This window comes from Rutidosis leptorrhynchoides, chromosome 6 (assembly GCF_046630445.1).
Source record: "Rutidosis leptorrhynchoides isolate AG116_Rl617_1_P2 chromosome 6, CSIRO_AGI_Rlap_v1, whole genome shotgun sequence".
In the NCBI taxonomy this organism is placed as follows: Eukaryota; Viridiplantae; Streptophyta; class Magnoliopsida; order Asterales; family Asteraceae; genus Rutidosis; species Rutidosis leptorrhynchoides.
The window spans coordinates 129,278,687-129,289,795 of NC_092338.1; the positions used below are offsets into that span (position 1 = coordinate 129,278,687).

Genomic DNA, 11,109 nt, shown 5'->3' on the forward strand with positions numbered 1-11,109 from the left:
AAAGTTATTGATAATATCGTTAAGGAGGTTCTTGATTTCGATGTTACTAGTCCTATCACTGTTACTCCTCCAACTGCTGCTACTGAGGAAATTACTACAAGTAGTGACCAGGATGACATGGTGCTTACTGCTTACTGATAAGCTTATTGCAGCAAATGCTGCCTATTCTGCACATATCACTGGTTCTACGAAACCCACTTTGGATGCTGGTACCTCCACTGCTACTACTACTGACACTACTCCGACTTCTGTTTTTAGTGAAAAGCCCAAGTATGTGTGCCAGGTACCAGATCCAGATGAAGTTGTGCCAACTTCATATATAAGGGAGCCTCGATCACTCCCAAGATTGCCTTGCTAGTGGATCAGCTGACAATTGATCCTCAAAGTGCTTTAGTCTCAGCCAGCAAGCTACCACAGGAAGAACTGATTGAACTACTATCTCAGCTTGATCGACCAGTAAGAGAAGAGGTTTATGAGAGGCTGGCCACTTTACAACAAGTTAATGAGCAGCCATACTACCATTACTTTGGTATGGCTCCAGCTACTTCTCCATGGCCTGGTACATGGAGGCCCCTCAAGTTCATCATCGATCCTGATACCGGTAAATGTGTCATGCAAAAGGTTCCTGATTCGCCAGTACCTTCTGATTCATTAGCTTCTTCCTCATCATCTTCTTCATCTGATGATGATGCTGATAAAGGTACTGGTAAGGACGAGCCAGTCATTCATGATAATGTGACTGGTTCAAAAGACAAACCAGTGGATCTTTCTGATGATGCTGATAATGATGCTGACAAGGATACAGTGGTGATCATGGTGATGTGTCAGATTCTGACCTTCTACCTCCACCACCCCATGGTGGTACTCATGTTGTCACTGCTAGTGATCGCCCCTCAACCAGTAGTTTTGATCCTACTGAGGTGGCTTCCATTTCTACTATGGCTGTTTATCGTACTATATCCAGAATCACACTAGACATCCAAAGATCCATCCGAGATACTATTACTAATCGTATGACTGAAGCCATATGCAGAGCTGGGGATGTTACAACTTCCACTATTGAAGCCCAGCTCAAGCAAGTTTGTGCTTTTGTAGATCTCGCGGTGGATGCTATTGTCCAACACCATGAGGAAGAGGAGGACCTTAAAAGGTGAATCATCTCTCACAATGAATATGCTGATCATATTGCCCGTCTTCAAGCTGATCTTGATGCTGTTAATCGAAGAATTCTTTTTATTAATGAGGAGAATATGGTATTGAAAGAGAGGTTGGATTCGTAGGAATAGCAAATGGCTACAATGATTCCTGCCTCTGCTTATGTTCAAATGGTGGAGGTAATGCAATGCATGGTTGCTATTCAAGCTGATGTAAGGGCCAGTGTAAACCAAATGGCCATGGGTGTTGCAAGGAATGAAGTTCGTACTTCCAACCTATGCCTCAGACAATATGGCGTGGATCATGGTGCCCATCTTTCTCCTACTGATGCTGACTGGAACAACTTTGCTTTTTTTGTTCCAGAGTCAGATAGTGACCTTGATGCACGTATTTCCCCAGACCATCCTTCTGCCCCGGCTGATGACAAAAAGGAGGAGAAGAAATCTAAAAAGCATAAAAAGAGAAAACAAACTAAGGGGGAGCATGAGCATGAGAAGGCTCCAAAGCAGCAAATGAGAGATGGTGATGATGATGGTGATGGTACTGATCAAGGTACTGACACTAAGCCCAGCAACGCTCATACTGAAGCAGGTGTCAAGACTACTGGTGAATATCAACCCAGTGTATCTGCCACATCTGTGGATGATATTGGTTCTAGAAGTAAGCCCAGTGATGTTTCTGAACTGGCTGTTGCTGAATCTTTTGTTGTTTCTCAATCTATTGAAAGAAAAATGAAAAGAAAAATGGAGAGACATCAGAAGAGACAGCAGGAATTGAATGATGCCTTTAATGCTAAATGGGAGGCCTATACTGCTCGTAAATGACATAGAATTGAGCATAGAAGAAGCCTAGACCCTGAAAAGATGGATATTCAGGATGAACTGATCAGCATAAATAAATACAAAAGAGACGCTCGAAAACGAAATGCTAAGTTCATGGTGAAATATGACAAGAAGAAGGCAAAGCTGTATGCTGAGCGAGCAGACAGAATTAAGAAGATAACACCTGAAGAGATGCAAGATTACTTGGCTTCAACTGAGTCAGGAGGAGTTAGAGCAGATGTATTCATGAAGTCGTTGGATGCTATATTAGAAACCAGCCAATCCTCTCGATCTGCATCTACTGCTCAGCCAGCTACACAATTCCAGCCAGCAGAAACCATCAACCTTGATGATGATGATGATGATGTTAAGGGGGAGTATCTTGCTATTACTCCCTATCTTCCTCCACAAGAACTAGTATCAACACAAGAACTATCAGCTGAACCATTGTCAATCGATAAACAAAGGGTAAAATCTACTCCTAGGGACAATCAGCCCCTAAGGAAAGAGCCCTTATTTGAGGCAGCTGATGAAGATACTGTGGCAGTTGTGCCAGCTAATACTAATCAGTCAGCTGGTACTGAAGACACAGCAAGGAGTGCTATGAGTGAAGACTTAACCAGAAGTGTACGGCTGGGTGTAACAAGTGAAGAAGACCCCGCAAAGGTGGATGAGCTGGGTGCTAACAAAGATGCTGATTCTGTTGATGCTGCTGATTTCACAGTCTGGGGCAGAGGGAGTTCAACATTTATTCAATCACCTATTCCTTCTTGGACTCTTGCTTACTTTGACAGGATACTGGATTAATGTATTAACTTTTATTCAGTGGGTTCTTCTAGCACAGCAGAATCACGTATGTATCCTCCATCTTCCCCAAAACGTCATGATAAACACACTACTTGGGAAGATGATCCAGCTGCACAGGGTGAGCCAGACTTAAGAAAGATGAATCCAGACGAAAGAGAGGCTTACATGCTGGAGATCACTGTTCCAGAACAGCTTAAACAACGAGCAACAGCTATACCTGAAAGGATACGCCACATCAGAATGTTGTACCATCCACTTGATCAACAATTATACATCAATGCTTTGGAATTCGACATTGAAGTTGGTGTGTATCTATACAACAGTGGTCAAAGGCTACATACTGATGTAGAGAAAGCTCTCTTTTATGAGGCTCTACAGCTGTACATAGATCTAAAGCAATACTGTGATGCCATGACTACTGATGAAGGCAGAAAGTTGATTGCTATAGCAAAATCCCTCAACATTACTGCCAATGATTATCTTTTGAGTGTTCAACTTGAAAAGCAAAGAAGGGAGGATGCTGATGCCGAATATGGGCTGAGGCTTCAGGAAGAAGAAGCTAAGTTGGCTGCTGACAGAAAACAAGAGGCTGAATCCCTCAAGTTAGCCAAAGCCATTGTTAAGAAACAGGACAAGGCATTCAAAGAACTGGAAGCTGCTGAGAAAGCTCCTACTGCTGCCCCTCTAGAAACTGAACGAACAATAGAGTTATCTGATCATTACTATAGGATATAATATGGTGATGTACTAACCAGAAGATCAAATACTAGTAAGATCATCAAGGTGCACAAAGGCACAAGAAGGGCTTTCTCTGTCAGCAGGGAAGGTAATGTTTAGGAGAGGATAGACTACACTGAACTAAGAACCTTAGGGTTCAGTGAATGGATGGAGATACTGCAGTACTTTATTGGTAAAGGTAAAAGTAGTATTAAAGATACACTGAAACCTGAACTTCAAGAGCTTTTCAACAAAGCAGTAAAGTATGGGAATGCACCAGTAGTGAATGTAGAAGAAGTTCTCTCTCAAAAGCCTAAAGGAAAGAAATCTACTGGTGATGGCCCACACAGTAGAGATCCCATCATTCTACCCCCTCAGATTCCAGTATTCGATCCTGCTGAAGTGCCTTACTTATTTCCTGAAGCCTGGGCAACCCTCAAAGTGAAGGAAGAAGAGCTATCTGGAGATGAACAAGTGAAAGATAAAGATAAAGACAGATAGCCTTCTAGTGATTTAATTGTATCTTTTGTTATTTCATTTTTCATTATACTGTTCTATAAATGTTTGTATATACTCTGCTGTAATGAAAATGAAATGAGTTTATCTTCAAAATCATATCAATTTATAAGATATGGATAACTCAACAAAAGATCCCAAAAACAAACTTAAAAGGGACAAATTTACTACCTATTTTTCATTAGGTCCTTTAGTGCTGGCTTTAGTGTTTTCTCTATATGTCATAGGTTTTGTCATCATTAAATAGGGGGAGATTGTTGAGTCCCCAAAATAATTAAGGATTTAATTATGACAAAACTGTAATTTATTTGCACTAAAATGTTATGTGCAGTCAGCACAAGTTTGTTTATGTATAGACAGCAAATATTGCTGTGTCGAGTGTTTAGTTTGCTTCTTAGTCTACCAGCACAAGGTAGACAGTATTCTTCAATTAGCACAGGATGTGTACTCAGCAATTCAAGAATATCAAGTGACTCAGCAATGAAGAACCAACATAGCTGGAATGCAGCTTACTACACAAGACAACTATGCTCCATTACAAGCATACTGGTTTCCTGAGTGCTCTACATCAATCGTACTATTCAACAGAAGTCGAAGACTAAGTTGAACAGAAAAGGACACGCGTCGGCGACTGACAAGTGACCTTACAAGACCACGTGGGAATGCAGAAGTTTAACGCATGTGCAGACATGTGTTATACTTTGTCAACGCCTAGGGAACACAACATTCTATTTGTTTAAACAAATAGTGGTGCCAAACCGAATTGGGGTGTTCCTGCAAATAGCTACCAAAGAGGAAAGAGGAGAGCACGCTCTCTGATGCTGTTATCCCCACAAGTACAGACATCCTATGTGCCAGTGGACAATAGAACAATTACACGGATAATAGGACTAGTATTGTGACGACCCGAAAATTTCCGACCAAATTTAAACTTAATCTTTATATGATTTCAATACAATAAGCAAAGTCTATTAAATTGAATCTCAAAATTTTTGAACAATTTTATGAAACCATTTGACCTTCAACCAGTTCCGACAATTCACGAATAATTAATTGTAACTTGATATATGTATATATATATATATATATATATATATATATATATATATATATATATATATAAATAATAATTGGAAATATAATTTGGAATATTAAATGTTGTTATTATTAAAATTAAATATGTAAAATAAAATAAAAATAGAATATAATGATAACCAGTAATTAAAACACATATATATATGTATAAATAATAATTGGAAATATAATTTGGAATATTAAATGTTGTTATTATTAAAATTAAATATGTAAAATAAAATAAAAATAGAATATTATGATAACCAGTAATTAAAACAAACACACACACACACATATATATATATATATATATATATATATATATATATATATATATATATATATATATATATATATATATATATATATATATATATATATATATATATATATATATATATATATAAAGAATGTTAAATATATATTTTGTGATTTTGAATCTATTTAGTAAACAACCGTAACACTCAATTTCCATTCGATGGATATTAATCAAGTTAATTACGAACTTATGTGATTTTAAAATAAATGGTAATCCGAAAATGAGATATATAAATTATGGACTTATTAAAAATATATTTAGGAACTATTAGTTGAATTTTGAAACTTTTTATATTTTACTTGGGGTTGGGAGTGAATAATTAATTTAATTTTTATTTAATAATTAATGACAAAATTTTATACCATAATGACCAAAATAAATAAATATAGTTAATTTAAAAATATGAGATTTTTCTGAACACTTTTATTCGTCACTGAGTAAATAATGGAGTACAATATATTAGCCCGTAAGAACTGTCAGTAGAAACAACCAAATTAATTGGCTGCTAACTATTCTTAATTGATATTTGATTGATATTGTGTTTACACATTTTAATTAAATTGATTAATATAGTGTATATTCTTTATCTACTTTATGTGATTGAAATCACAAACAGATACCACACTTGACTCTTTTCATTCGTAAAACTTATTTGAGAATACTATTCATTCACTATTGAAACTTATTGTGTTTGTTTTGTTATATCCTTCACTGGATCTAACCTATAATATATATACATATATGTATCATAGTAGTTAGAGAGCATATCACCAATTCTTTATTTTTGTTTCTATCTATCTTTAATCTATAGATATATATCTATAGATATATATATATATATATTTATATATGATACATATTATATATATATATATATATATATATATATATATATATACATATATATATATATACATACATAGATTTCAATGAATGATCAATCATTCCATTTTTTTATGTGATCACCTCAAATAGATACACCAATCGTCACCACCTTATTCACCATGACCACCACACACCAAGAACTATCATCACCCTCCTTATTTTCTCTGCATAACTTCTTGTTAGAAAATCACTTAAAATTAACAACTTCATCAAGTAACCCCTAGAATCGAACACCTCTGCTACTCTTTTTATTTCTTGGTTTAAACAAACGCCATTCCAAAAACTTGCCATAGATGCTCGGACAACTACAGCTAACTACTTCTGCAGCATATTGTTTTCTAGTTTGAATTACTACTGCACGTTCCTATTTTTCTGTTACCATTCGAACACCACAACCAACACCTTCATGTTTCATATCTCATAGCTTAATCATCATCAAATAAGACTGCTTATAAAACTGCACATGTCTTTTTGCTATTGTTATTGTTAATATACTAGCTCAAGTTGTTTATATTACTAGCTCAAATCGTCGTTATTATCTTTATTTTTTATTATTAGTATATTATTACTCATATTCACTAATTAACATGTATATCCTTTTGCTACTGCCATTACTTAGCTACTGCTATTAACTTGTTTATTTTATTTGTTTGTTTGTTTATTTGTTTATTTGTTTATTTTATTTGTAGTTTTGGTTTTATTTTGGATCTCCTAAGATAGACGTTTCATGCACTTATGGTAACTTGAGGTCATGTCCTTCTAGCTTAGGGGTGGGTAGCATAGGAAGTTGTAGGGGAGATAATAGGGTAGCGAACCCGACTAGAATTAGAGTGGGTAGTTGGGATGTAGGATCTTTGACTAGCAAGTCTCATGAGCTTGTTCACACCTTTGTTAAGGGAAGACTGGACATTGTGTGTGTTCAAGAGACTAGATGGAAGGGTGAAGGTGCTACCAGGATAAAGGACCACCAGGTATGGTTCTCGGGTTCTAGGAGAGCACGAAACGGGGTAGGAATCATTATGGGTTCGCCTTATAAGGATAATGTCGTCAACGTATGTAGGTTTAGCGATAGGAATATGTCGGTTAGGTTTATTTTTGAGGAGGAAACTTTCATGGTCATTAGCGCTTACGCACCTCATGCGGGTCTAGGAGAGGAAGATAAGAGACGTTTTTGGGTATCTCTAGATGAGGTTGTGAGAGGGTGCCCGGCTGATCATCGTCTGATTATAGGGGGCGATATCAATGGTCACATAGGAGCCAGTGCGGAGGGTTATGCGGGTGCCCACGGGGGTTTTGGGTATGGAGTAAAAAATGAAGAAGGTTGCTCTATCCTCGATTTCGCCATCGCCCACGATTTAGTTATTGCAAACTCTTTCTTTAGAAAGACGGAGGCCCAGTTAGCTACTTTTCATAGCGGAGGGCGTAGTACTCAGATTGATTATCTGCTGCTACGTAAAGGTGACCTTAGGACATGTAGAGACTGTAAGGTCCTGACAGGCTTGTCTTGTTACTCTCAACATGGACTGTTGATCATGGATTTAGAAATTCAGAGACGAATCAACAGGAGTGTGAGAGCAATTTTACCTAGAATCCTATGGAAGAACTTGAGCGGAGATAAGGCATAATCTTTTAGAGTAAAGGTGGTCGAAAGAGTAGATGAAGAAATGTATAATGTATCGCATGTTGACGTGGGTCGTATGTGGAATAGTTTAGCATCCACCATTAGGGGGGTTGCCAAAGAATCTCTAGGTGAGACAGTAGGGACTTTCAGAGGACATAAGGCAAGTAGGGAATCTTGGTGGATTAGTAAGGAGGTCTAAGCTAAAGTCGCGGTTAAACATGTAAGGTTCAGGGAGCTCATCACCCTTCATGACGGTCCACTTGTTGACAGAACTAAGGCAGAAGAAAGATATAAAGAGGCAAAAAGAGAAGCTAAGAAGGCAGTTGCGCGTGCGAAAGATAAGGCGTACGAAGAGTTGTACAAGAGACTAGACTCCAAAGAGGGAGCAAATGATATCTTCAAGATAGCTAAGGAAAGGGAGCGTAGAAGAAGGGACCTGGATAATATTAAATTTATCAAAGATGAAGCTGGCCAAAGCATCGTAAAGGAAGATGGAATTAGGAAAAGATGGGAGGAGTATTTCTCGTCTCTTTTCATTGGGGGTAGATCTGAGCGCAACGATGAGCGGGATGACACATCAATAGAAGAGTATCAAAACAACTGTCCCTGCTCGATGATTAAAGAGGATGAAGTTAGAGAGGCTCTAAGAAAGATGGGAAGAAATAAATGAGTAGGACCGGACCAAATCCCTATAGAAGCTTGGCGATGCCTGGACGATGATGGTGTGAGGTGGCTGACAAGTCTCTTCAACAAGACGTTTAGAAGCCAAAAAATGCCAACTGAATGGAGACTCAGCGAGGTTATTCCCATCTACAAGAACAAAGGGGATGCTCAAGTGTGCAGTAAGTATAGGGGTATAAAATTACTTAGCCATACCATGAAGCTTTGGGAGAGAGTGATTGATACTAGGCTTCGACGCGAGACAAATGTGTCTGAGAACCAATTTGGTTTCATGCCAGGGCGTTCTTCGATGGAGGCGATTCATATCATTAGAAGCCTTATGGAGGAGTACAGGGAAAAGCAAAAGAACTTACACATGGCGTTCTTAGACTTAGAGAAAGCATATGATTGTGTTCCACGGGCATTAATCTAGAAGAGCCTCAATGATCGGGGTATCCCGAGTAGTTACATCAGAGCTATTAAAGACATGTACGATGGTGCGAAGTCTTGCGTTCGGACGCATGTGGGAAACACGGAGTTTTTCCCGGTGGAAGTGGGCCTACACCAAGGATCGGCACTTAGCCCTTTTCTTTTCGCTTTAATCCTCGACGAGCTGTCTCGAGGGATACAGGACAGCATCCCATGGTGCTTGATCTTTGCCGATGATATTGTTTTAGTATCGGAAACCAAGGAGGAGCTAAATAGGAAACTTGAGCTATGGAGGGAGGTCTTAGAACGAAATGGTCTAAGAATAAGTAGATAAAAAATTGAATACCTTATGAGCGACTTCAACGGGAACGAAAATGAACTCAATGATGATGTAGATATTCACATCGGGGACCAGATCTTGCACCCGCAAGACTCTTTTAGATACTTAGGCTCGATGATCCACAAATCGGGAAGGATTGACGAGGACGTGACTCATCGTATTAAGGTAGGATGGTTGAAGTGGAGAGCATCGACCGGAGTCTTGTGCGATAAGAAGGTACCTTTTAAACTGAAGGGAAAATTCTTCAAGGTGGTAATTAGACCTGCCATGTTATATGGTTCAGAGCACTGGCCATTGACGAAGGCTCTGGAAAGAAGGATGGAGGTGGCTGAGATGAGGATGCTTAGGTGGAAGTGTGGTAAAACCTTGCTAGATAAGATACCAAATGTGGTTTTTAGAGAAAACCTTGAAGTTGGTAGTATCATCAACAAACTTAGAGAAGAACGACTTCGATGGTTTGGCCATGTTATGAGGCGCCCACTTACGGCTCCAGTTAGAAGAGTAGAGGCCCTCACGGTGGACGGTGTTAGAAGAAGAGGTAGACCTAAGCGTAGATGGGAGGATCGAGTGAAGATTGACATGAAGGAGCTTTTGTTGACCGAGGACATGACTTCTGATAGGAATTTGTGGAGGTCTAGAATTAGAATAGATGAGTGATTTTTTTTTTTTAAAGGATGTTTAGGCTTGGATGGTTGTGTATTGTATATTTATGAATGGTTGTTTTGTATGATTATGTATGTATGTTTAAATGTGTATGTACGGATGCAGGTATGTATGTTTATGTATGCAGTTATGTATGTATGTATGTATGTTTTATGTCCTATGTTTGCTTAAGATATATTTGTTTATTTATGTTAAGATATATTTGTTTATTTATGTTAAGTGCATTGTTTTTATATGATCCTTATGGGTGCGTGCATGTATGTTTAGGTTTGTGCTTGTATGTATAAGTGTGTGTATGTATGTATGTTTATATATATATATATATATATATATATATATATATATATATATATATATATATATATATTATTTATTCTCTCTTTTGTACATAGGTTTGTTCTGTGCTGTGTAAGACTTACTAGGATATACTTGTTTATGCGGTTAGGGCATAGTGTTTATATGGGTTTCATGTGTGTGTGTGTTGCTGTGTGCTTGTATGTAGCAGTATGTGTAGGTATGCTTGTCTTTTCGTGTATGTATGAATGTATTGATGTATGTTTATGTATGGAAGTATGCATGTATGTTTACGCAGGTATGCATTTATATATATATGTTTATGTTTATGTAGGTATGATTATGTACGTTTGTATAGATGTATGTTTATGGATGTTGTATGCGCGTTTATGTTTGTTGGTATGCTTATATATGTGGGTATGTATGTTTATGCATGTATGTAGGTTTATATATGTATGTGTATGGATGTATGTTTTTTTTTGTATGTGCATCTAAATACGTTTATATATATAACTATACTTGTCTATCGTTATTTTGGTGTAACATTGCTTGCGCCTTCCATGAGCTCCGTACGGCACACTCAGGTATGCATCGCTTTTTGTTTTTAGTATTGTTTCAGTTCTGGCCGGAGGTCCACAGGAAGCAATCTCTCTACTCTCGAGTACAGAGAGGGACGACTTTCTTCGAACACGGGTCCTGCCTGTGGACGGAGAAATGACTTCTCTTCTACTATAGGGTAGAGGTAGGATTGTCTACATCTCACCTCCCCCATACCTTGCACTTGCGGGATTAGGTATTGTTGTTGTTG

General features: G+C 37.8%; 1 protein-coding gene across 1 annotated transcript; it reads left to right on the plus strand.

Annotated features, from left to right (window-relative positions):
• The first annotated feature begins 7,958 nt into the window (after positions 1 to 7,958).
• LOC139854065 (uncharacterized) lies at positions 7,959 to 8,585 on the plus strand. The gene is made up of 2 exons (XM_071843389.1): positions 7,959 to 8,092; positions 8,147 to 8,585. The coding sequence occupies exons 1-2, from the start codon at positions 7,959 to 7,961 to the stop codon at positions 8,583 to 8,585; spliced, it is 573 nt and encodes a 190-aa protein (XP_071699490.1).
• The last annotated feature ends 2,524 nt before the right edge of the window (positions 8,586 to 11,109 follow it).

Excerpts from the sequence above, each read along its gene's own strand:
- LOC139854065 (XM_071843389.1), top strand. The coding sequence starts at position 7,959 with ATGTATAATGTATCGCATGTTGACGTGGGTCGTATGTGGAATAGTTTA. Across the intron at positions 8,093-8,146 it reads AAGGCAAGTAGGGAATCTTG|GGAGCTCATCACCCTTCATG; the intron begins GTGGATTAGTAA and ends TGTAAGGTTCAG.